Source organism: Taudactylus pleione, unplaced genomic scaffold (assembly GCF_031769625.1).
Source record: "Taudactylus pleione unplaced genomic scaffold, aTauple2 ptg000386l, whole genome shotgun sequence".
Taxonomy (NCBI): Eukaryota; Metazoa; Chordata; class Amphibia; order Anura; family Myobatrachidae; genus Taudactylus; species Taudactylus pleione.
The window spans coordinates 11,725,580-11,753,544 of NW_028284787.1; the positions used below are offsets into that span (position 1 = coordinate 11,725,580).

The window sequence follows — 27,965 nt, forward strand, 5'->3', positions numbered from 1 at the left end:
TTGCTTTTGCAGTATGCTTCGGGTCGTTGTCCATCTGCACTGTGAAGTGTCGTCCAATGAGTTCTGAAGCATTTGACTGAAAATGAGCATATAATATTGCCCGAAACACTTCCGAATTCATTCTGCTGCTTTTGTCAGCAGTCACATCATCAATAAATACAAGGGAACCAGTTCCATTGGCAGCCATACATGCCCACGCCATGATACTACCACCACCATGCTTCACTGATGAGGTGGTATGTTTTGAATCATGAGCAGTTCCTTTCCTTCTCCATACTCTTCTCTTCCCATCACTCTGGTACAAGTTGACCTTTGTCTCATCTGTCCATAGGATTTTGTTCCAGAACTGTAATGGCTTTTTTAGATGTTGTTTGGCAAACTCTAATCTGGTCTTCCTGTTTTTGAGGCTCACCAGTGGTTTACATCTTGTGGTGAACCCTCTATATTCACTCTTGTGAAGTCTTCTCTTGATTGTTGACTTTGACACATATACACGTACCTCCTGGAGAGTGTTCTTCATTTGGCCAACTGTTGTGAAGGGGTTTTTCTTCACCAGGGAAATAATTCTTCTGTCATCCACCACAGTTGTTTTCCATGGTCTTCCGGGTCTTTTGGTGTTGCTGAGCTCTCCGGTGTGTTCTTTCTTTTTAAGAATGTTCCAAACAGTTGATTTGGCCACACCTAATGTTTTTGCTATCTCTCTGATGCGTTTGATTTGATTTTTCAGCCTAATGATGGCTTGCTTCACTGATAGTGACAGCTCTTTGGATCTCATATTGAGAGTCGACAGCAACTGATTCCAAATGCAAATGTCACAACTAGAATCAACTCCAGACCTTTTTACCTGCTTAATTGATAAAGAAATAATGAGGGAATAGCCCACACCTGTTCATGAAATAGCTTTTGAGTTGATAATCCTATTACTTTTGGCCCCTTAAAAAGTGGGAGGCACATATAGAAACCGTTGTAATTCCAACACCGTTCACCTTATTTGGATGTAATTACCCCTTAGGTAGTCGTTTCAGACAGAAATCAGGAGAGCCCGTCCTTGAGTGGTTGTTACGTTTATGGGTGGAGGGGGCTGACAGTGTGATTTTGGATAGAAAGGAAGCTCCCACTCTGCATTGATCCAAGAGTAAGATTGTACATGCAGCGTGCAAATACTACACAGGGAGATTTTTCATTGTTGTATTTGATACGTGATTCCATCAGAAAAGTGTACCCTTATCCCAGTGATTTGATCCCCAGTAAACCATGGCATGATATTGGGGAAGGGATACAAAGGTTACGAGTGCTTGGATGCATGGGTGGTATGGATACAGCAGTTGTGACTGAGACAGACCTAGTCACACAGGATAGAACAAGAATAACTGTCACTGATCCTAATTGGGAAGGTCCTGACATGGCTGTAGTTACACAGAGAATGACTTCAATGTTGTTACAATATGCTCCTTCTGTGTATAAATCACCCCTGTTTACCATGCTGTCAGTGGCTGGTACAGAGAGGTGTGTATGGCAAGTGTGTGAGTGTCTGAGACAGCTGGCAGTCTTAAGTCAGGGGATGGGGGAGGAAAGGAAGAAACAGCATCCTGTTGAAAAGACAAACACTGGAGAAAAGCAGCCTGTCAGATATAAGGTTTCCAGACGCCAGATGTTTCATGACTTGTTGAATGCAGGAGTACCAGCAGAGCAGATAGATGGTATATCTACTGCAGAGATTTTTAGAAAGTGGAAAGCATTACAGGAGAAAAACAGAGGAAAGGGTGGGGGCTCTACATGGTCCAAGTGCATAGCAAAGAGTGATGTGGAAGAGGAAGTAACGCAGAGCCCAGTTCAGCCATCAGCCCTGCCTAAACCATCCCCTTATGCAGAGGTAGTAGAGGCTCTGCATAATCATGGGTGGGGAGCAAAGAGTGGAGATCCCTCAACATTGTCCACTCAATGGCGTGTGTCTCAACCCTGCCCCTGATGGGATGGTGGATCCTTGGCACAGTCCCCCACGAAGGTGGTATGTTATGACATATGTGACATGAAAGCCAAGGATCGACGCCCTTATGTTAATTGTAATGTACAATGGGGGGAGGGAACCCATACACAGTGTACAGCATTGCTAGATACTGGAGCAGAGGTGTCACTTTTTCATAGGTCACAGATACCCAAGGGCAGCAGCAGCTGGGTAGCAGTAGAAGGTTTAGGAGGTACACAGACATGGGCGGCCTGTGTTCACTGCAGACTGCGGATCGGGAAAGGCCTGTGGTTCCATGCTGAGGTATTGGTCTCTGAGCTTCCAGACAATATAATTGGAATGGATATACTGAGGGGGGAATCCATAGATACCCCATCTGGCACTTATATGTTTGGATGCTCTGTAAAGGCCTTTACAGTGTCTGCAGTGAACCGTTAATTACAGGGAATGCAAAATCCTCCACCAGCACACCCAGTGAACCTGAATCAGTACCGCATTCATGGAGGGCATGAAGAAATCACCCAAACAATTGAAGGACTGCGCAAAGCTGGGGTGTTCAGAGAAGCCAGTAGTCCGTACAATGCTCCAGGGTACCCTGTGTGGAAACCAGATGGGATATACAGACTGACCATTGATTATCGGGGACTCAACAAAGTGACTCCTCCTTTAGCAGCAGCTGTGCCAGACATGATCTCAATTGTGGAGAAAATTCAAGACACATCAGGCGAATGGCATGCTGTAATAGACCTTGGAAATGCATTCTTTTCTATTCCAGTGGCCCCGGAGTTTCAAGACCAGTTTGCCTTTACATGGGATGGACGCCAGATAACCCCTCCTGTTCTCGCTCAAGGCTATAAGCACAGCCCCATGATATGTCATGGATTGGTCTCCAGGGACCTGGAGATGATCACCCCACAACTGCGATGTGCAGCCTATCACTACATCGATGATATCATGCTGTCAGGACCATCCACAGAGGTAGTGGGAGAAGATCGACAATGGCTGGTGCAACACATGGAGAACAGGGGCTAGGCCATAAACAAAGACAAGGTGCAGGGCCCAGCCCAAAGCATCAAGTTTCTGGGAATGATCTGGACTGGCCCTAAAAGAACCATTCCACAGCCAGTGATGGAAGCAATTGCACAAATGAAGACTCCAACATCTGCAAAAGAAACTTTGGGATACTGGAAATCATTTGTACCACACTTGGGACTCATTCTAAGGCCTATATACAATGTCACCAGAAAACAGACTGAGTTTGTTTGGACAGCTGGGCAAGAAGATGCTTTCCAAGCGGCTAAGCAAGCTATCAAGGTACATAACGCCCAGGGCCCAATTCAGGTTAACCAGCCTTTCTACCTGGATGTGACAGTCACAGATCATGGCATGTCATGGGGCCTATGGCAGAAGAGGACCAACAGTGGTGAAAAGAAGATTCCGATAGGTTTCTGGGCAAAACAATTTGCACATGCCCAGACCAGCTACTCACCATTGGAGAAGACCCTCTTGGCAGCATACACTGCCCTACAGCATACAGAGAGTACAACAAAACAACAAGGAGTTACTGTTCGAACTGATTTGCCGGTGGCAGGATGGGTGTGGAAGGACTTGGAGCCCACACAGCAGTGGCTCTGAAGCAAACCCTACAGAAGTGGAAGTGGTGCCTGTCTGAAAGGGGAGGAGTATCCAGTCAAGATCCTTCACAAGTAGCCACTCAAATTGTGGGCCTAGTGAATTTCGAAAGCACAGAAACTGAATTACCACCCCTGCAAATTGGAGGAGGTCCTGTGCAAATTGCTGAACCTTATGATCAACTGTCACAAGAGCAGCAGAAATATGCTTGGTTTACAGATGGATCAGCTATTTTGACATCACAAGGGTGTTGTTGGGATGCAGCAGCATATCAGCCTATCACACAAGAACTGTTACATGAGAATGGTGAAGGTGGATCAAGTCAGTATGCAGAATTGCGAGCTCTTCTGATGGTACTGGAAGAAATCAAAGGCCCTCTCATAATCTATACAGATAGCTGGGCTGTGTTCCAAGGTCTAACCACTTGGATGCCAAACTGGATGCAAAATAACTGGAAAGTTCATGACAAAGTGATCTGGGGAGGCACCGCTCTGTGGAATGAAATCTGGAATCAGTGCAACAGAAGACCTGTGTCGGTTGGCCATGTCAATGCTCACACTGGACTAGAAAGCAATGATGTTGCAGATGCTCTGGTTCAAGTAAAAACTGTGGCTCTCACTCCAGAAGAACATACAGACTTGTACAACTTGGGAGAGTGGGCACATGCCCAAAGTGGACACAGAGGAGCAGAGGGAACCTATGCTTGGGCACAAAGAAAATGCATTCCAATGACACAGCAGATGGCAAGAGAGATTGTGGAAAAATGTGAAACTTGCCAGTTGCTTAACTTCCGCAAGAAACTCACTGGAGATATGGGATCCATCTATCGGGGAGAGCGTGCAGGACAGGTGTGGCAGATTGATTTTATTGGCCCTTTGCCCACTGGACATGGAGGGGTACAATACTGCTGCACTGCGGTGGATACCAGTTCTGGGGTACTTGTCGCATGCCCCTTGGCTCATGCAGATCACCAAGCTACAATCAAATGCTGGAAGATTTGACTCTGCATTATGGAGTGCCCTTGGAAATACAATCCGACAATGGCACTCATTTCACAGGCAAACAAATCAAGCAATGGGCAGCTGAGCGGGAGGTGTACTAGGTGTACCACATTCCCTATTATCCGCAGGCTGCTGGCTTGATTGAGAGGATGAATGGGCTCCTGAAGGAGCAGTTCAGGAGGAGAACGCCCACGCACACATTGAGGGGTTGGGACAAAGTTTTGGGAGAGTCTGTGCGTTGTCTGAATGATAGATCAGTAGGAGGTGACTGGACCCCATTTCAGAGACTTTTAACACCCCCCAACCCAAGGCTTCCACATATGGTCACAATTAGAACCAATAGACATTTGTATGTCAACTGTGAACATGCAGTCACCATGTATTCTCCATTTTCAGAGGTGTATGGGAAGGATATTCCCACAGGAGAATATAGAGATGAACCAGCAGTGGTTTTGGCATTTGGCACAGGTATTTTAGAGTTACAGGAAGGTGAGGTCATTTATTTCACTCCTATAAGGCCCATAATGACAACTTGTTCTTGGGAACCAACAGCCACCAGAGATGAGGCAGGGGAATAAGTGGTGGTTCTGTTTGTACATGCCAAATTACAACTAGAGCAGGGACAACCAATAGGATCCCTATTGATTATGCCAAAGACAGTACATATCACACAAGAAATTGAATACTCCATACCTGGGGGGAAGGTATGGGTTCTCCCTGCTGGACAGCAAACTGATAAGAAAAAGGGAGAGATAGTGGCACAAGGTTTAGGACAGACATATTATGTGTTGCTGGAAGGTGATATTAATCCTGTCTATTTTCCTTCCCACAGATTGTACTTCAGGACAATATAAATGGCAGTCTCTGTTCCATTGGGACCTCAATCAGACAGAAGCTTCTGAACACCGATAGCGGTCTTATGCAGTGCAGTAGTGGGAATTGTGTGCTTGATCTGGTGTCTGCAGCCTTCTGAGTTGCATGAGAAAAAGAGAAGTTATAATGAACCATGAACAAATTCATTTGTACAACTGCATTACAAGGCAGCAGAACAGTTACAGATTAAAGACTGTTGGATTTGCACACATGCTCCCCTGTCTGCTGGATCCATTAATTGGGTTGGGGTACCCTTGAACAGAACTGAGTTTCTGAGTCTGAAGCATTCAGCTGGCTCAGGGTTTAGCACCACATTTGCTGGACAATCTGTACCTTTAATAGTGACAACTTTAAGTAATACACCTGAATTTTGTATTGAATCACCACCTGTATTTAGAAATTTGACATTATGTGTTGAACCACACATTAACACTAACCCCTTCAGCTCTGAGGGTGGGACAATCAGATTGTTCCCACACAGCAGTAAATTTCACATATAAAAGGGGATTGTTTATGTCTGAATATAGGGTGGACAGGAAGATATTTCAAATACAGGATGTAGGAGCTCAATTAGTTAATACTGCCAGGGAATGGTGGGCTCTGTTAAATAATACACATAATTGTAGTATTACCCCAGACATGATGCAATTAACACCTGATCCTGATAAGAGCAGAGATCTTTTGGCCAATGTATACACTGTGGTGGCTAATATTCCATATATTCTTCCAGATGATGTGTATTACCTTTGTGGGAGAAAAGCCTACAAATGTTTGCCCTATGGGGGATTTGGTAATTGTACATTGGGACGTTTGATCCCCACCACATTCTTTACCGATGGGAATCAAGTAAATACCAAACAGATTCCGCATCATTTGTTAAGCAAGAGAGCAGTGCGGCCTTTATTTGATGTGCCTTGGGTGAACAGATGTTGCATTAAGAAAGCATTTTCATTTAGAATTGATTTGGCAACTGTATTGGATAACCTCACTCAAATATGATGAAACATTTCACAAATGTTAAAGCGGGAATTACAGGTTCATCGTTTGGTTCTCGATCACTGCAAAAGAAGGTGGTATGTGTATGGTAGTGGGCACTGCCTGCTGCAAATATATAAACCAGACTTATGTTATTGATGAGGCTATAGAAGATCATTTAACTCAGGTCCAAATTGTAAAAGATAATTTTGCTAAACAGCATCATGAGGACAGTTGGTTAGGGTGGTTCAACCCTACAAATTGGTTTTCAGGAATAGGGGGTTGGTTCACTGGTTTACTGCACATGCTCATCTATGGAATCATGATCATAATATGTATGTATCTTGGGATCAAGGTATTATTTCTTTGTGAAGGGAAATGTTGTAACACGCTAGATTCTGCTAAATTGATTCCGATTAGGAGGACAGATTCCTATGAGAATATGATATACATGTCTTCCACACCATAAGCCCAAGGGTGGACTGTATTGGGATAGCAAAATGGCTACTGACAGCCATTTATATTCATGGTTCTTATGTGTGTATCAGACATGAAGTGGTATAGGAATGTGGAAAGCAGACAGGCCATAAATCCACAAGGCGTTGCCTACTGCGATGTACGCTTGCGTTAAGTTTTAGAAAGTTCTTATCAGTAGTTAACCAATAAAGTAGTTTGAAGTAGGTTTATGCCCATATTAGTAGACTTAGATGGGTATGACAAGTAGGATACTATATAAGCAAAGAACAAAGAAGCCGCCAGTAGCCTGCCCTAAGCCTGGACTAGAGACTGCAGTTGGTGGCCAGGATATTGTTCGTTCCAGCTATTTCTGAAATAGACCGAGGCTCCTGGATCGTATAACTATTTTATATTCCGAAGCTAAGTAACTATTATTCTTTTATATCTTGTCATTTGTTGTAATAATTTGCATCTTTTTTCAAGATACTGGTTTGTGTGGCTTAATTAACCTTCTGTATCCAAGAACCTTATTTCATTCCACCGGGAACAATACATATACATAGATTGGTGCGGGATTACTTTGCCTGTTTTTTCCATAGATTAAATATACCTGGCTCCAAATTGTAGTCTTCATACAGGTACATTGTGATCAGAATTATACCAGGTAAATCTCTTGAATAAATATGTCTGGTTTTATATATACACAAAAAAAACATTTGCAAAACTGCTGTTAATGCAAAGCAGCACAACAACAAATCATTCCCAGATGTCCAGACTTTCTCACTACTAGGAAGCAATTCAATTTGCAGCAATGAGTACTTACAGTGTGTGCCCCTGGATTTATAATACCCCAACACCACACATTGTCCTGGACACCTCTATGGGGTACAAGAGAAAATGTGTAATTTTGGTGGCCCTGAGGTGCCAGCACCTCTCACACTCCTGCCATTTTCATCTCAAAAATATTTCCAAGGTCAAACCCTTTCTCACTCAGGATGCTACTAAAACCCTCACCCACTCACTCCTCATGTCCAGATTGGACTACTGTAACATCCTCCTATCTGGCCTACCTGACTCCCACCTCTCCCCAATCCAATCTGTCCTCAATGCTGCTGCCCAGCTTATCTTCCTCTCCAAACATTCTATATCTGCCTCCCCTCTCCTACAAGCCCTCCACTGGCTCCCTTTACCCTTCAGAGTCCAGTTCAAGGTGCTTACACTAACAAAGCCCTCACCCATTTTTCTCCCATTTACATCTCTGACCTCATCTCCCTTCACAATCCTGTCCACCCTCTTTGCTCAACAAATGCACGTTGCCTCTCCTGCCAACTGATTACTTCCTCCCACTCCCGCCACCAAAATTTTGCCTGTGCTGCGCCCCACCTCTGGAACTCTCTCCAACTTCCCATGAGACTCTCCATCTCTCTCAAGACCCATTACTACATCAAAGCCTTCCAGCTCTCATCCTAATCCGGTTATACTTGCTCCTTCGTCACCTGTCTACCCCATCTGTGTCACACCTGTTTGTCTGCCTCGCCCCTTTAGAATGTAAATTCTCATGAGCAAGGCCCTCTGCCATCTTATGCTTCTCCTTACTTATACTGTCATCTACTCCTCACTCAGGCACTTAACACCTGTTTGCTTATGCACTGTTGGTTATTTGAGTGTTATGATCACTAATGCAGCAATGTATATAAACCTTGTCCTGCATTGTATTGTACTGTAATTCACTTGTTGTTTGTTCACTTAGTTGTCTATGTACTTTGTAAGGTGCTTCAGAACACTTGTGGTGCCATATAAAGAATAATAATAATAACATAGCACAGGCGTAGAAAATGCCATGGTACGTGTACTGGGATATCATTGTAATAATAAAATGGAACACATGCCAAAATAATATTAAACTAAATAAACAACTGGGTGTGGGACATAAAATATTACAATGGAACATCATGGAGCAAACACAAGAGGAGAAATATAAGGTCTGTGGTAGTCATCTGCTAATGCATTCCCTGGTGTGATAATAAAATAAATAACTATTAGATTATATGTATAGGAAATAACTATCTTGGAAATTAATAATTTATGCAGGGGGGTTTGTACTGTGTGTCTATCTATATGCTAGCCTTTCACCATCCAGTTCATACATCTTTTAACCCTCATAATTTCTATACTCAGAGCTTTTAATGCTCTAGCACTTGTATGTTTTGCTCCTAAGAAGGTAAACATAGTGGTATTTTCTAAGCCAATTGAGTCATATTTGGAATAGTTATGTTCAGTGGAGACAGCTGCTGGTCTTTCTTGATCAACTATAAAAACATTAAAACAAATATGGGTAGTTACTACTTCAGTGTTCATTAGGAAAACTTGTGCATTATTAAGACAATCTATCATGTAAATCATCATGGGCACTAGAAGCTATCCTAGACTTGCAGCCACAAGCCTTTATGTGGTAAACTCTTTGGTGACTTCTAACGTCTTTATTTATTGTCCTTTTAAGTACAGTAGGGGTTACAGCATCCTGTGGGCATTTGCTAATACTCATTATCTAAGTTTGCCCTCTTTAAGTTGTTTAAGGCCTTCCTTTGAATTGACTGCAATCAACACAATGTAACAATTTGAAAAAACTGAAACATACTCATGGACATATCTTTGCCCATCTGTTGTTGGTTGAAATGATTTAGATTGTTTCTGACATAATACCTGCTAGTGTCAGTTCTCATTACTGCCACATGGAATCCAAATGAAACAACTTTTATAGTTCAGGTCTGTCCCAGCTGAAAGGACCAACATTTTTGCATCTGACATTTAAATATAGTAAAATGTATTTCGATCCTAATACCTGTCAAACATTTGAACTTGCGATGCTCCCATATGTTACTGTGTTTGCAATTTGAAAGCACCAATTCTTAAATAAGGATTTTCTGAAGAGTCATTCACTATGAGTTTCAAACTGCTATGTTATTTTGATTTAAATTTCCAGCTCATCAGTCAAAATGACACATGGAGCCTCATGAAAATTGTATTTGGCATGCGTACTTAAATATTCACGATAACAAAGTTAATCTGAAACAGAAGGAATATATATATATATATATATATATATATATATATATATATATATAGTCCAGGCTCTAACCTTAATGGGTGAGCAAAACCAGCAATGTCAAGGCTTTTTTTTTTAAGTTTAAATGTTTGTTTTTCTTTAATAGTTTTAAAACTCCATTCTTTGAACTAGGCATATGCATAATGGTGAAATGGTATAGTGTTGCTATCTTCCCCACATCACAATCTTTAGGTGTTATTCTATAGCCTTCTACGGCTTTGCCTGCATTGTGTTCTCTTGGTTATCATGGAACCAAAACGGGTCCCAGGGTTTAATGAGTACAAATAACAATGAGTTATTTTCCCAGAAAGTGAGATTTTTATTTTATGATTTTTTTATGGTAAGACACAATCTATGTGAAAGATCTTATGTCTGTGTATGAGATAAAAATACTGTGAATACATTTTTCCTGTAAATAAATACAGTATACTGAAGGAAAAAAAATCTGAGATTTAAAAAAAAAGGCATTTGAAATAATACAGTGAATTATAATCCTCTACAATAAATATTTGAATCTGAATATCACAGTATTATGACAAGTATCCTATTAGTCATTATTTGTATATTATTTTGAATTGTTGATATTGCAGTAAAAAATATAGTATATTCTGCCTGTAATGTTTTGATAAATTAAATGTTCCAATAGTTGCCAGCAATCCCAAATTTCCAGGGAGAGGCACAGGTTTTCAGGATGTGGCCTTTCCCAGTTCTCCCAAATCCTACTCTGGGCTTTATAAGGTACTATATAATGAAGAAGAGTATTTAACAAGCAATACATTAACATTATAATCAAGCTAATTAACATGCATAAAAATCCAAATAAAGAGGCAATTTGGTTACACAACCCGGGAAATTGTTTAACATGTTGCAATCTATGTATTTACTTTATTTTCATTGACTTATAAATATATTGTTGTAAATTATAACACATACCTTCCTTCGATGGGATGGCACAATGAAAAATGTTTCGATATTATGCTTTTTCAAAAAACTATTTCTTTCGTGACCATAACCTGGTTCAACTTCATAATCTCCATTTAGGCACTCTAAGGTGGTCTTTGTTATATGAACTTTCCTGCAGGAAGAACATAATAATTATATACACCAATAAAATGCACTAACAAAAATGTTTCACTTGAAAAGCAAGAATCAATACAGCGCATAGTATTTTCCCCCGGATTGCATATTATCTATGCTACTTATGATACACATTGTTCTCTCTCATTTCATTATATTTTTCAATATCTCTGCCTAATATTGCTATTTTATGATAAAAATATGGCTCTGCACAATTGCATCTTGTATTCACATCCATAATTTATAACTGTTGGTAGATGATATTCTTTGGACTATTTTAGAAAATAATATTTATTTTACATTCTTTTTTGTTTATATAACTGTTCTATATAATGTCCTGGTTGATATTATCCCACAGGTTTGTTATATACAATACTGTGCAAAAGTTTTAGGCAGGTGTGGAAAAAATGCTGCAAAGTAAGAATGCTTTAAAAAAATAGAAGTGTTAATAGTTTTTTTTATCAGTTAACAAAACGCAAAGTGAATGAACAGAAGAGAAATCTAAACCAAATCAGTATTTGGTGTGATCACTCTTTGTCTTTAAAACAGCATCAATTCTTCAATTCTTCTAGGTACACTTGAACACAGTTTTTGAAGGAACTCGGCAGGGAGGTTGCTCCAAACATCTTGGAGAACTAACCACAGATCTTCTGTGGATGTAGGCTTGCTCATATCCTTCTGTCTCTTCATGTAATCCCAGACAGACCCGATGATGTTGAGATCAGGGCTCTGTGGGGGCCATATCATCACTTCCAGGATTCCTTGTTCTTCGTTACTCTGAAGATACTTTTTAATGACATTGTTGTATGTCTGGGGTCATTGCGATAACCGCTGTCCCTGCGAGTTATATCCCCAGCATTATGTAGAAGTCTTTCATGTTTGTGAAAGACGTCTCCTGCGGAAGCTGACACAGCGCCAGCTTCCATCGCCAGCTGGAGGCTGCTGGAGAGAGATCGGAAGATCTCTTTCCTGCAAGTAAATCCTTCATAGGCTTAAAATCTTTTCCACCATCTGAAGATAGTGTATTCTATCGGGGCCAAGGAGTTGGGTACATATAGTAGGGCTGAGATCATAGTCCCCATTGAGAAAAATGGTGATTGAGATCTGCAGTGCTAATTACATTGCCAGATATTTCTGTGAATTAGTACATAACAACAGTTCATAAAATGATGCAGAAACTGCAGTTTCTACATAATTTTATGAAAAAGGTTGAAACATAGGCTCCCATCATGTTTGATTCATGCGTTTTTTTTATTTGAAGGTGTACAGTGCTTGATATATTGTTGCAACTGAATGAATGTTTTTGATTAGATAGACTTTCGCTATGTAAGATCTATTAGTACTCCCTAGTACTACATTTCATTAGTATATCACCATCTTTTTTCCTAGTAACACAAACATATTTATCAGGTATATGGCCTGTTATAACTCTTATTATATGATTTGTGTAATGCTGTAGATGTGATGTGACAGTAACAGAGACAGGGAACAACCCACTGTTTTATAATATATGTTATTTGAGAATCATATCAATATTTTGCCTAATTTTTTTCCAGTCAAAAGTAAGGACTGATCCACCTTACAGAAATTACCATATGACCATAGGGGCATATGTATCACAATCCGCAGATGCAGATGGGATGTGATAAATTTGCCCAAAATCACAATGCGATATTTGAATACATTGCAAGGATGTATCAAATATTGCATGCAGGGACAGAGCTTGTGAGAAAGACCTGTCTCTGCGAATCTCTCCCCTGCACTTCTCAGGATATTTTATCGCGCGAAATATCGCGCATACGTCACCTGCTACCCCCTCTTTAATATGAGTGCCCCAAAAAGGAGTGTTTTCTTCTGTCTATCCTGCTTCTTTACAGGAGATATTTGTGTTGTATGTATTTATTACATTACTCCATTGGAGCACCACCCACAACTTCCATTTCACACAGGGAATTTATCCACATTTAATATACATGTATGTATACATTGGTATGTTACATATTTTTCTTTATCAGTCCTGTGCGGAATTGCTTTTGCTCTTCTTGTGTGCTTTAAATGAAACTATGCAGTATACACACAAGCTAACATTTCTATTATCTTTTATGAACTGTGTAACCGGGATGTAGTTTTAATCCTGGCTGTTGAGATGACAGCGCTCATAATGCCGACACCTGAATCCCGACACCAATCACAATCCAAGAACTGACATGATGCCGGTAAGTAGTGGGGTTAGGGGGTTAGTTTTAGGCACTAGGGGGTGAGAGCTAGGTTTAGGCAGCAGGGACGAAGGGTTAGGGTTAGAGGTATGGTAAGGATACTTACTGACAGGTGTCGGTATCCTAACCCTGTTGGGATGCCGGTGTCAGGATTCTGATCCTCGGGATCCTTAGTGCCGGCATCCCATACCCATCCCATGTAACCTATTCTTTACTGTACTGTACAATACTATGCTCTGTGTGTGTTTAATTTCTTAACAAATTAAAATTTGGCGTATGCCACATACTGTACATCATGTACTGTAGAGAATACTGCTACTAATTTTGTTTCTAAGAAAAAGTCTATATAGTATGGTACTCTATTGCTTCTCAACAGTTTATAAGCACAGTATAAAACATTATTTCTCTTTCATTTGCATTTACAATTTGCTAACCTGATGGATGAACTAAGGCCCTGATTCAGAGCCGGACGCTCTGACCAGAGCGCTCGCTCTGAATCAGGGCCCTCCTCCATTAAAATGGAGCATCCTCCTGGACACTCGTATAGCTGTGGGTCACCACCCACAGCATATACGAGCGTGCAAAAAGATGGTCGCGATGGTCTTGACCATCGCGACCATCGGACTTACGAAGGAAACCCTGCGGTCGGGTTTCCCAGCCGCAAGGCCAGGAGTGATTTTGGCTCTATCAGAGCCAAAATTACTCCCACTGACATCACTAGTGATGTCAGTGGGGCCGGCTTCAGACGGTAGGCGTTCCCATGGGAACGCCTCTGTCTGGCAGGCTTGCCCCCGGCACGCCCACCAAAGGGGGCGTGCTGTCAATCAACATCGACAGCACGCCTCCTTTGGTGCGAGACCCCGAGCAATGGAAAGCCAGTCGCTCGCCGGGTCTCACGCATGCGCACGACGGAGCTCCCTCCGTCGTGCGCATGCGCAGTGGGGAATATCGACCCACTTGCGAGCGTACTGCCGCTCGCGAGTGGGTCTGAATGACCCCCTAAGTCAGTCAGAATTGGCATTGATGTCCAACTCAGTTGGACATCCTGTCTAACCATGCATGCACCATTATATAATAGCATAATAACATCATAAATGAGTGAATCCTATAAGAATAACATAAATGTTTGCAATACTCGAGTGCGGTTAACAATATGAAAAGGTTGTACTATTTTTATAGCACAGAAATTTCCACATACTACAGGGTGACAAAGATAGATGGGCAACCCAAACATCTGTTTGGATTGATTAGAGTTACCCATTTTAATAGAAGCCATTCTAAGTTAGAAAACAATAGCCCTCCTTTCAAGTAAACTAAAAGTGTAATTCTCCTCTCAGTAGAAAACATTTGCAGGTAATATTAATTTGGACATGTACTGTGATTGTTAAATGATGTGACATATCAGCTGATTTAAATAGTAATTATCGTACTTGAGATTACAATAACATTAGACAAGGAGGAAGAGTATGATGGGCAAAGAATACAACTGTTTTTCTGTAACTAAAAATATGTCGTAATCTTGGGTCCCTCTAAAATTATATTGGCTCCAATCATTTCAGGGATTCATTATTGTTTGAAGTGCTAACATTTTTCACTGTGCTGTACATGGGAAAAATACAGTTTATATATGACTTTCACTCTACTAGGAGAAGGGTCAGCACTCTTGGGTGCTGCAGAGTGTTTGAGCAGTTTGTTTTTCAGGTGCTAAAGTTGGTATCTGTTAAAGCCCTGAGTCATTTGTAATTCACTGGGCTCGATTCCTTTGACCACAAATTAAATAGCGCTGGGAGGGAGCTTCCGGAGCTATTCAATTCAGCGCACTGTCAAGGGGGTGCGAGCAGAAATCCAAGAAATGTACAGGCGTGATGCTGTTTTCTGCTTGCTGCAGTCTTCTCTGCCTGTGGGGGGGAGCGTTCATCCTAATCACGCCCACCTTGGATTTGCACTGGGCTGAGGGGCTCACAGCAATATACAGAAAAAAGAAAGTAGTAACTCGCGACCACAGGTCGCTGCTGTGTCCTATCTCAGGTTCACCCAAAAACCTCAGTATACAACCTTTACAAAACAAAAAGATAGTGTCACTAGTGCAGTCTGTATAAAGAAATCTATAAGGTGTCCACCTCCATCTTAATGTGTATCTTCACCAATGCTTCACTCCAAAATATAGGATCTTTTTCTTTTGCATATAATGGATAGAACTCACCACATGCCATAAAACACTTCCTCTCTCCTTGAACAAATCACACTCCTTACGGGTCTATGGACAAACACTCACCGTTTATCCCCCTTGGCTCTTGCGCATAAAGGTTTATTTTTGAGGTTCCCTTCTCATACAGAACTGGTACCAAAAAAAAAAATGTATTTTTCTAAAAAAACTTTTTATTCCAATTTGGAACCATAAAAGACAAACGACCACATCACATATATAAAAAATATTAAAAACATGAAGCAGTATTAGGACTGCAGGTGGCAATGGAATATCCACAATATGGTTTATAAATACATATCCGATTACCCAGGAATACTCAGAGATAGTCCTCCAACAAGATGAAAACAAGGGGGAAAACCATATGGGAACAATCCACAAAGATGAAACAGTACCGCCTGTTAGGCAGTTCCTGCTCCTTACTCCACCATCTACGCATTTCTGACCTGTTGTCCTTCCTCAGGAGGTGGAGCTTAGAACCAGGAAGGGCTTGATGCTGTTTTCTGCTTGCTGCAGTCTCCTCTGCCTTTGGGGGGGGAGCGTACATCCTAATCATGCGCACCTTGGATTTTCACTGGGCTGAGGGCCTCACAACGCCTCCCTCCCCAGCACCCCTAAGGGGGCGTGGCCATGCCTCCCATGATTAGGTCACGCCCCCTTCACCCGCTCCTGCTCTTAACTGCCCTGACTGCATGCAGTGCGGTGAAGTACCCAGAAATTTTCCCCTGATGGACTAATTTTATACTGAGATGGATACTTTCTTCATCTCTGCAATAGCTAACCCTGCAATAGTGAGAATCCAATGTTTCCTCACCATCGGAAAATTGTTTCTAATGTTCTACTGATATTTTGGGGATGGGCATGTTTAATTGGCTCCCGTAAATATAGGAGATATGTGCACCTTCTGTTAAATCCCCATATATTTAATACATACTTTGCTCAGCATGCCATACAGGGGAAATTGAAATCCCAACCTCATATATCGTGGTCAGACACATAGAGCTATTTGCTCCTGCATAGGAAGGCTTGTAATTCTAATTATATGAAGATAGTTGTAATTGTCAGTTTAAACCATTGTAGCTAAGCAGATCTATATAATGAGTTACTGGAAACTATATAGATCTGCTTAACTGAATTGTTTTAAAGTGGCAATTACAACTAGCTTCTTTTAGTAAGAAATACTAGGTTTGCAACATAAGAGCCAATAGCTCTTGAAATAAAATTCTGATTGTGGTGTGTGAGGTTGGGTGCTCAAGTCCCCTGCATGGTATTTTGAGCATTCTTTATTTTAAATACAGGGGCATTTAACTGAAAATTATTATTGACAAGGTGCACAGAAATCACACTAGTAGTGATAGCTCAGAAGTTAAGTGTATGAATATGGTATAGGCAATTTGGTGTTCAAGCCCCTTACTTAGAATGTTCTCAAAGTAACTGTAAGGTTTATATTTACTAGAGATGAGCGGTTTGGATTCCTTGGAATTCAAACACGCCGAACTTTCAGGATCTCCCTGTCTGCCTCGGATCCCTACCCAAGCCAATACCTCGAGATCCCACTGTTGTATATCGCGGTTTTGGCTCGGGCACCAATTTCAAAAGTCCCATTGAAATCAATGGGCTGACCACTGATTGACTGAGAGAGTCTTCTGTCACGGTTCCCCATAGACTTCAATGGGGCAAACGGAGGCGAGATGTTGGCCCCCACTGCACTGAGGACACCGCAACCTGCAGTGGTGACACCACCACACCCCAGCACTGCTGACACCACCAGCAACCCTGCACTGAGGACAGCACTGGCAATCCTGCACTGTCAACACTGGCATCACTTCCACACTCAGAACACTGCTGGCACTCCAGAACTGCCGACACCGCCAGCACTCCGGCACTGAGGACACATTGGCACCACCCCCGCACCGCCGACACCCCTGAACTTCCGACACGGCCAGCAACCCCGCACTGAGGACAACACTGGCACCCCCACACTGCTTACACCGCCAGCACTTCCGCACTCAGAACACTGCCGGCACTCCTGGACTGCAGACACTGCTGGCACCCCGCACTGAGAACACTGCCGGCACTCCTGAACTTCTGCCACTGCCAGCACTCCTACACTGAGGTAATCGCCGCCACCCCCACATGGCCAACACCACCACCAGCCCCGCACGCCCGACACCACCGGCACCACTGCACTGAGGACAACACCGGCACCCTCTGTCACAGTAAGTGCACCATTGGTGTATCCATCCAACCAGCACTGTATTTGACCTGCACTGTAACTCACACTGTATATGACCTGCGCTGTATCCCACCCACAATGTTTCTGACCCACATTGAATCCAACCCACACTGTATCCCGTACTGTATGCAACCTGTACTGTATCTGACCTTCACTGTATCTGGCCCGCAATGTATCTGACCCCCACTGTATCCGACCCACACTGTATCCAGCCCACACTGTATCCTGCACTGTATGCGACCAGGACTGTATGCAACTCGCACTGTATCCAACCCACACTGTATCCTGCAATGTATCTGACCCACACTGTATCCGTCCCACACTGAAACCAACCCGTACTATATCCAACCCGCACTGTATCCCAAATTGTATGCAACCCGAACTGTATCCAGCACTGTGGCCCTGATTCAGCAAGGATCGCAACTGCTAATATGCATGCAATTGGACGATTGTTGTGTACTGTGCATGTGTATACATCGCAGTGCGTGTGCGCAAACCGGCCCCTGCGATTGGGACTGCGATCGCAGTGACTAAGCAGACCCATTGCTGAGTAATTGACATGAGGTGCCATTTGTGGGAGGTGACGGTAGGGTAATTGGCGAAAGGCAGGCGTGCCAGTGCATTTGAACGGCGTTGCAGGGGCGTGCATAAATTATCCACTGCGATGCCTTACGCAGCTTGAGTACTTATAGTGAGCGTCGAGGTTAGCAATTTCTGAGTAAACTCAGAGCTTGTGCAAGTGTGCATGAGGCTTCGATGGTACTTGATGTTACCGATGGTTTTGTGAAGGATTATGGATGTGTGTAAGGTAAAGTGGACATCCTTATGTTGTGCTGCGGCGACATAGTGATTGCAATGGATTAACATACTATTGCAGTGAGACTGCGTAATCACTGTTACAATCGCAGTTGCGATCCTTACTGAATCAGGCTTTGTATGCGACTCGCACTGTATCCAACCCGCACTGTAATCTGCACTGTATCCAACCTGCAGGTACGAAATGCTGCTTTTATGGTTGAGGAGATTTTGGGGAACTGCTCAACAAAAAGGCTGATTGATCACATTACTATTTTGCAAAACATTTTTAAACAGAAATAACTGCCGTGTATTTGTGCCACTGCTCTGTTTCTTAGTTTAGCCAGCCAGCCATTGGCTTATATTGGTGAATAGTATTGTGAGGTGGTCAAAATTGAGTGGAAATTACTGGAAATTAATGTTATTTGAAGTTAATAATACTCTAAGAACAAAAAAGGCCCAAATTATGTCATTTTAGCTTTTCTTGTAAATTTTTGGAAAAAATCCAAAACTAAAATCAGTCACGGCGTTTTGGCAAAACCAACACCGGACGACGAATTAGAACCAAAACCAGCTAAAATGGTCCGGCGCACATCTCTAATATTTACTAAAGTGCAGGTTTTTAGAAGTGGAGTTTTAGCATACAGCAACCAATCAAATTCTACTTATCATTTATCTAGCACCTTCTAGAAGATCATAGCTAGAATCTGATTGGTTGCTATGGGCAAAACCTCCACTTCTATTAACCTGCACTTTAGTAAATATGCCCCCAATTGTATATATAGTACATGTACAGATACCTCCCTTGCAAATCCTGTACTTGCCCTTAGAAAGTAACAGAAAAGCTTGAACACATGCCCATCCATTATAATTTAATGGCATGTCAAGGGTTTTGAGTTTAGGAGTCGAGCAGATTAAAATACTAAATCTTCTCAGAATGTAGTTTTACTATTTGCATTAAGGGTTAACAAAGAGGCAAGTTGTGATATTGCTAGGCAAACTAGTCAAGATGCCAAATGAGATTGTTATTAAATAACAAAACAATGCACTTAAATTGCTTTGCATTAAATCTTATTTAATGCTTGCAACATCTATACACGAGTCCAAAAATAGTCTAGCAAAATATACAGTGCATCCCAATACCCTGATGATATAGTAGTGTCATGCCATCATTTTGGTGTGTTCAGTTAGCTCTGGAACACTTTACATTTTGCACAAGGACCATTATGACTAATTTTCATTGTATAACATGCTTTCCATATATTCTCATTCAGAAAATTAAATCCTGAATCCCGCATATTGCATCTCTCTCTCTCTCTCTCTCTCTCTCTCTCTCTCTCTCTCTCTCTCTCTCTCTCTATCTCTCCCCCTCTCTCTTCCACATCAACAGTCAAATATTATCCTGGGTTGTTACACACAATATATTGTCTTGGAAACATCAATTCCAGTCAAAAATACATACCAAAAAATGGGGCTGCACTCTCCAGTAGTACCATAGAAATTTGTTTTTATTATAGAATAGTAGCAAATAAAAAAATACCAACGTTTCGATCCCCACAGTACCTTTGTCAAGGAACATTATACAACATCACCGTAAGACCCAGAGAACACTCATTACATTTAATTAAATAAAATAAATTGGTCAACCTACTGTAAAAACATACACATTGGGTGCTTAACACTATCACATAGAGCATCCATGTAAATATGTCGCTTACATCTATGGTGCAGTTCCAGCAATCCATGTTTTGGCCAGGAACTACAGAAATCACATCCTAGAAACCACCTGTCTAGTGTGTGTCGTGCAGTGCACCATGGGATGTGCAGGCTAGAATCATGGGAGCTAGTCAGAAAATATCAGCCTATAAGAGAATGATGCATTACAAGTCTCCCATGGTAAAAAGCCACACTCAGCCAATAGACTCAATGGGGCATATCCAATTGTGTGCGCGAAAATGAAAAAACCCAGAGGCGCAGGATTTTTCCCGCAGCCCCCGCATTTTGCAATTCAATAAGGTGACTGAAAATGGAACGCAGTGATTTCTATAGAGATGACCGTGTCTTTCTCGCAAAATCGTTAATTTTAGGAAAAATCAACGGGACTTGCTCTGAGACCCCGGCAACACCCCTTCCTAAGGACTAAGTAAGCAACTGGAAGTTTCCAATTAGGTTAATTAGTCATAAATTACTCACCTTTCAAAGAGGTGTCTTCTGCATCCAGCATCGGGAACCGCCTCTTCTGCAGCAGGGTGAGTACGTGAGTGTGTGTGAGTGTTTGCAACTGTTTATGAGTGAGTGTGTTTATGAGTGTGTGTGTAAGTGACCCCGGTGTGTGTGACCTGCCCCCCCGTGTGAGTGTATAACCCCCCCATAAAGGGCAATGGGAGAACTACATCTCCCAGCAGTCCTTGCGCCTCCCAGCAGCTCCAGGGACTCCCAGCAGCCCTTTCCCAGGTGTCCCGTGGTATCCAATAAAAAAAAATTGGTCGCAGGGTTTTCAGCTCTTTTTTTTATTTGTATACAATGGGTAACGGGAGCGCGCATTTCAGTAGTACTCCAAAATTGGGTGCGAGGGGCACAAGGTTTTTTACCTCACTAAACCTCACACCCATTTGGATATGCCCTTATGAATTCTGTATACCAGTCCAGCGTCGCCCTGGAAATATGACAGGTGGCTTTGTCGTCCTTATAAAAACATTCACTGTTTCCGGAAAACAGATTACTAAATTATATATACTACTGGACTGTTTTTCTTGATAACCCTGTGTGTTTGTTATGTATACATTTCTTATACATACGATTTTCTGTTAGATTGGGTTTTAGATTTTTTCATAATTTTTTTTTAATTCAGTTTTTATTTTTTATTTTTCATTTATTTTTTTCTGTGATTTTTACCATTTTATCCCATCCTCCATTCCAGCACACCCTTGTATTTATGTAAGTCTGTCTACCTAGGATGTGTATGAGATACATAAAGTAATTTTTAAAGACAATACATTTTTACATTACATTGATATTATAATATAATTTTTAAAGACTATAAACCTTTTTAATATAGTTCATACTAGACTGTTGTTATTACACATATGATTCAGTCACAGCACTCTCAAAAGGTGAGCACAAGCTATACTTGTTTTCCCGATCGTATATTTTGGGAGAGTGGTGACCTCCATAGCATTAGCAGCTCCCAATTTGACCCTGTTGATCCAGTCAAGTGTACTGTAATACCCCTGCTTTTAAGATTACTAAATTAAACCCAAAAATTTAAAGATAAAAAAAAAAAAGAAAAAAAAAAAAATGAAGCAGTATTGTTTAGAGTGCACCCATTATATGAGAATTGCCAGATGTACTGGTTCATTAAAGCCCTTCGGCCAAACAGCATCTAATTTATTAATCCAAGTCGCTTCTCTTTGTAAGAGAATTCTAGCTCTGTCACCACCTATTAGTTGTGGTACCTCTCGATCAATAACCATACAGTGTAACAATGCTAGTTGATGTTGTTTTTCTATGAAGTGGCGAGCAACAGGTTTATCAGATTTGTGTATTTTAAGGGCAGAGCGTATAGTTACACTATGATTAGCAATGTGGTCCTTGAATGGTCTAGTAGTTTTCCCCATACAAACAAAAGAGCATCGGCATGTGGAAATATAGATCACATAGTCAGATGTGCATGTAAGTATGTGTTTGATTTGATTTTTTTTTCCACTATGTGGATGGCAGAATAATCACCCAGTAGCCATACTCCGATAAGTGGTGCAGTTCAATCACCTAAAACAACCCTCTCTGTTAGCTGGTAACCAGCTGTCCTTGTCAGTGCTAACAGATATATTAGAAACGCATAAGCAAGTCCCGTAAGCTTGATTCCCTCCTATATGCAATAAGGGGGTTTATTTGGAAGGGATTTTTTTAGTTTTGGATATGTGGCTACAATATCACAATTTTTCTTAATGGATGTTCTTGTCACATAGCTGTCAGTATCAACCATCATCAGAAAGACAAAGTTCTCCTTATCTTTTTGTTTTTTTGTTTATCATGATGATCAGTATCTCCATGTAGTTGTTGAGCCCTGCATAAACATGATCTTTGGGTGATACCTTCATTCCAGGAATCTCTTTTGCATATCAATAATCTGAATCTCCATAGTAGATGTCTCTGAATTGTTTCACATAACTCTTGTAAACTGTGAAACAGGAAGGCTCTCCTTGAGCAGTCTTGGATGATAGCTATTGTAATCTAATAGCATGTGATTGCAATTCTCTCTGTACAGTTGGTAACAATATTCTGCAGCAAACATGTCAATACAATTTATATTTATGCTGTTGTCTTATTCCAAGTGTCCGATAAAGCTTATTTTTAATGGATATCATTGGATCATTATCCAGCATCCTATAACTATTTACATCTGACAGCTGCCTCACTATTTCTTCATTATAGGAACTTGTGTCCTGTATCACCACAGCTCCGCCTTTATCGGAAGGTGTTCTCTTTAAGTTCAGTAAGTGCATCTCTCTCCAATCTAGTAAGGTTGTATCTAGTATTCTAACATTTCTGTAATGATGCACGTTTTTTCTGTAGTGATTTAGTTTTTATACTCATATTGTTGGATGGTGTATCAAATGTGCTAATCTTGAGAGCATGTGTGCTAATCTTAAGAGCAAGAACACTGTCTATGCCCTTCTGATCCTGAAATAATTCTTTGAGATGTAATTTACGGGCAACTCTCTAAATGTTAATATTCCATCTCGTTGTGTTAAATTTTACAGTGGGAATAAATTACAAACCACATGATAATACATTCTCTTAAGCAGCACTCAATCTAAATGAAGAAATATTTATGATTTTGTCCGAGGGTTTTTCTGAGTGTTTTTATGTTTTTGCTCTTCCTTGGGTGGGGCCTACAGTGCTTAACGGCAGCGGATATAACTAAGATCCTGTGGTTATATGAGAAAAAGGACGGTGTCGCCCAACCTGTCTTATGGTGATGTTGAATACGTTGGTTGCTCTCTACTTGCTGCAATATCAAGACAAATTTCACCCCCTTTTTTTGGTGTCTGCATGTGTGTGGGCACCCAGGTAATTAACAAACATTAAGTAGAGTGCTGGTCATATTTTGTTGTTATATATATATATATATATATATATATATACATACATACACTAGTCAACTATAACATTAAAACCTCTGAGAGTGAATAACATTGATTAACTCATTACAAAAAAGCCTGCCCACCACCAAAAGCGCCTTCAAAAGGCACGTGAGCCTCAGAACTGGACCATGGAGCAATGGAAGGTAGCCTGTAATGAATAACATTCTCTTCTACATCATGTGTACTGCTGGGTGCATGTGCTTCATTTATGTGGGGAAGAGATGGTACCAGGATGCACACTGGGCAATCTTCTGCTGGTAAACCTTGGGTACTGGCAATTTTGTTGCTTTGACACTTACCGTCTACCTAAACATTGCTGCAGAGTAAGTACACCCCTTCATAGCAACTGTATTCCCTGATGGTAGTGGCCTCTTTCAGCAGGATAATGTGGCCTGACACTGCAAAAATTGTTCAGGAATGGTTTGACGAAGATAACAAAGAGTTCAAGGTGTTGACATACCCCAGATCTTAATCCGATCGAATAAACATCTGTAGAATGTGCTGAGAAAATAAGTCCGAGCCATGGAGCCCCACCTCACAAATTACAGCAATTAAATGATCTACTGCTAACATCTTGGCACCGTATACCACATGACACCTTTAAAGCGTTGTAAAGTCCATGGGTCAAAGCTGTTTTGGCCACACAAGAGGGACCTACACAATATTAGGCAGTTTGTTTTAATGTTATGGCTGATGCATGTACATTTATGCACACACACATGCACACACATTTTAGGGAGAACTGGTTGATTTATATTAATTAGACTGTTTACAATGAAAATACTGTACAAGCACATACATAAGGAACATACCCTGGCAATCCTCCAGCTTCCATTACATTGGCCAGGGTTACATCATTGGACCAGACATCATATTGCCATTTGCGAAGCCCCAAAACACCACACAGTACACGACCCGTATGCAATCCTACTCTCATGTTGAGATCCACTTCAGTAGCTTCTGCTACAGACCTAAAAGACATACATAAATTCAATTTTAGTTGTAAACAAGACTACAAAGATTGAAATATATATATATATATATATATATATATATAAAGAACTACTTGGCGTGATGTGTGTGTGACCTGTTCCAAAGTGGAAGTACTGTATGGTTCTAGGCCAATATTTTAAAATAATTTCTAGGTACACTTTGCAGCCGAGCCTGTGAATCTACGAACCTTAATTTGATTCAGAAGTATTTATTTTCTGCATGTGGAATATTTCACTTCAATAAAGGCATTTGGAATACTCCACTTCAACAAAGTTATAACAATTATGCCTACATAGTAGAATAGATTGTAATAATTAACCTAACATGAAGAAAGAAATGTTATTGTACAGTTGGTCAGTAATTAAAAATCCTGGCGTTTCAAAATAGGACAAGTGTTGCAAACCAGGAACAGACTTTGGTAATTAGGAAAATGTTTGTGATGTACTGTACAGGCACAGCCATCAATAATATGACACCTTCACGATTTGACAGCATAGCACCATTATTGTTTTACAATACTTTATTGCGAAATTATGTAACTGTCTAAATCAGCATTATTGTTATCATGTAGTACCAGTACTGGCTGTCTGGGAGATTCTTTCTATATGTCAAGAAAACTATTAATTTTAACAACTAATCACATTAGAAATTAATAAATAAATAAAACATTATCTCTTCCACCACAATTAAATAACAAGCATCAGTGCCATAGTTGAGCCTGATTCAGATTTGGGAATAGAGTAAGATAGAGCAAGTAACTGTGCATCTGTACTAACCATGTTGCAATGCAAGAGGTAAAAATACATAAAATTTTTTGCATGTGAGGTAAATACTGTTTGCTTTTGCATGTAGCCTACAAATGCTGGATAGCTTTATTTTTACACTGTAATTTAGATGTCAGTTTGGACACACCCCTCCCAAATGTAAATCTCTCTAAACATTTTAAATCTGCCCCACCTGCAGTGCAGCATAGTTTTACCAAGATGCACAGTAATACCGCTTTTCCATCTGACTGCCGGGGCGCACCCGGGATTATGTTCATGTGCCAATCCCGTGTGCGACCCAGCTGTCACACTGGTGGCCCGACCCAGCACTAAAGCCGGGTCGATGACGTCATTGGCATCACGTGGTGAGCCGGCACTTGGAGATGTTCTCTTCCTATGTAGAGAACGGGACCGACCCGAGTTACCCATTGACACTGCATCACGAGCTGGGTTGAACACGCGTTCAACCCTTTTCGTGACCAGGGTTTAAATGCTGGGTCACTCGACCCGGTTTAATTAAACCTCGCCCTTTCATACTGCACAGTAACCCGGGTTGCTGTGCGTTCACATGCAATAACCAGGGTTATTGGAGCAAGTGTAAAAGGAATATTACTTACTCTTTCTTACTCTGTTCCCAAATCTGAATCAGGCCCAAAGTTGGTTATAGCTAAAGGAAAGAGACAACAAGCATTGTGTTCACTTGCAAATGCGCCAACCAACACTAAGCTATACCATGTCATAATGAGAAACCAGCACCATCTGGGAGATTGATACCTGCAAAAACTATGCGGGGACCCAGGACTATCCAGAAACCCATCACTGCACTGAATAAATGCTGGGTCTCATTTTGGCACAACTAGGGATTTTGGTTCCAGGGTTATAGTGTAAAGACATAAAGTCATTAAGTATTATTGTGGCAAAAATGACTGTTTGGACTTGTTGTTGCTTATGGAACTACAATTGCAAGCCCGTATATCCAGGGTCTGCTAGGATGTGTAATTCCACAATAGTATCTATTTGAAAAAAAAAATACACAGAGACATTTTAAACACACTTTTATTGCAACAGAATTATAAAAGACTTGAGTTTTTTTTTTACTGTAAAAATATTTTTTTTCCACTTTTATTATTTTGAGATGCAGCTGATGGGCCAGAACACAGAGTAACATTATTTCACGCTGCCTCTCAGAAACACACAATATTACCTTTAAATTCGATAAAACAAATTTTTTTAAAACCACAAAAAATATATTTTTTCCACTTTTATTATTTTGTGGTGCAGCTGACGGGGCTACAACACCCAGTAAGTACATTATTTTATGCTACTTCTCAAAAATACAGTTCTCCCTTAAAAATCTAAATTGAATTATAAAAGACTTGAGATTTTTTTAAACCACAACATTTTTTCCCGCACTTTTTTACTTTGTGGTGCAGCTGATGGGGCCTCAACACTCAAATACAGTAATATTTCAATTTAGATATGTAAAGAAAAAACTGTGTTTTTGAGAGGCAGCATATATTACTGTATTGTACTTACAGCTGCACCCCAAAATAATAAAAGTTGAAAAAAAGATTATTTTTTGTGGTTTGTCATGAACCAATCAGTAGCAATGGACCGGCAGCCAATCAGGAGCCGCCACAGCTGATTGGCTGCCTCCCAACTGACAGAATTGTCTCTCCATGTCTGCCTGCCGGTGCAGCTGGCGGGCCAACATGAAATCAACACTGCTGACACCCAGGCCCCCCTTGGCGGCCCTGACTGGACCGACTCACCTTGTATGCGTGACTGGGTGCAGGGGCAGTGGACGGCCACAATGGCAGCTTAGGCATCATAGCAGTCGCACCCCTTGCAACCATGGTAGTTACGTCACTGTTTGCATAAGTGTTATCAAAAAGTGGGATCCTTTTCAGGATCAATGGAATGGGGTTATAGGAGAGGACTATGTAAACAAATAAAGGCTGTAGGTGTATTTCAGGGTCCAGTCTTCAACCCGGGCAACGGCGGGTATCCTAACTAGTCTCTAATAAATTAGCATGCATCACAGAGTGCCCAAACATCCTCCCTCGGCCACAGTGTCCTGCAGGTGGTACATTGCTACATTGTCCAAAAAGTGGGACTGTCCCGGTATGCAAAACATAATAAATATATATATATATATATATATATATATATATATTATATATAAAAAATTCCTTTATTGAAAATATTTATATACACACACACGTAAATAAAAATATTTAATTTACTATTTTCAGGAGCAGGCAGGGCTGGGCTGTGATGTACAGGGCTGGGCTGGGATGGCAGAGAGGAGCCAGGGCTTTCTCCACTGGCTACCATGGTTTTCACGCCGGGGACTTCAGACTCCCCGACAGCACCATGGCAAAAGCAGGAAGTGCAGAGTCGCACCAACTTAGAGAAGAAGGGCTGGGGGTGTGATGAGGGGAAGGAACTCTCCTCTGGACGGATCGCCTCCTTTCCTCTCCCGCAGCAGCCACCAGCATACTACTATGGCCCCCATTTCT

At 41.2% G+C, this 27,965-nt stretch overlaps 1 protein-coding gene across 2 annotated transcripts in view; it reads right to left on the reverse strand.

Moving 5' to 3' along the window:
- ADCY1 (adenylate cyclase 1) overlaps positions 1-27,965 on the reverse strand; it is a 480,535-nt gene that overhangs the window by 100,223 nt on the left and 352,347 nt on the right. For both annotated transcript variants that reach the window (XM_088445657.1, XM_088445656.1), the window contains 2 exons: positions 24,499-24,657; positions 10,943-11,084 (listed from right to left, as the gene is read on the reverse strand). In XM_088445657.1, the coding sequence (XP_088301783.1) occupies positions 10,943-11,084; positions 24,499-24,657 (301 nt within the window). The remainder of the gene's footprint in view (positions 1-10,942; positions 11,085-24,498; positions 24,658-27,965) is intronic.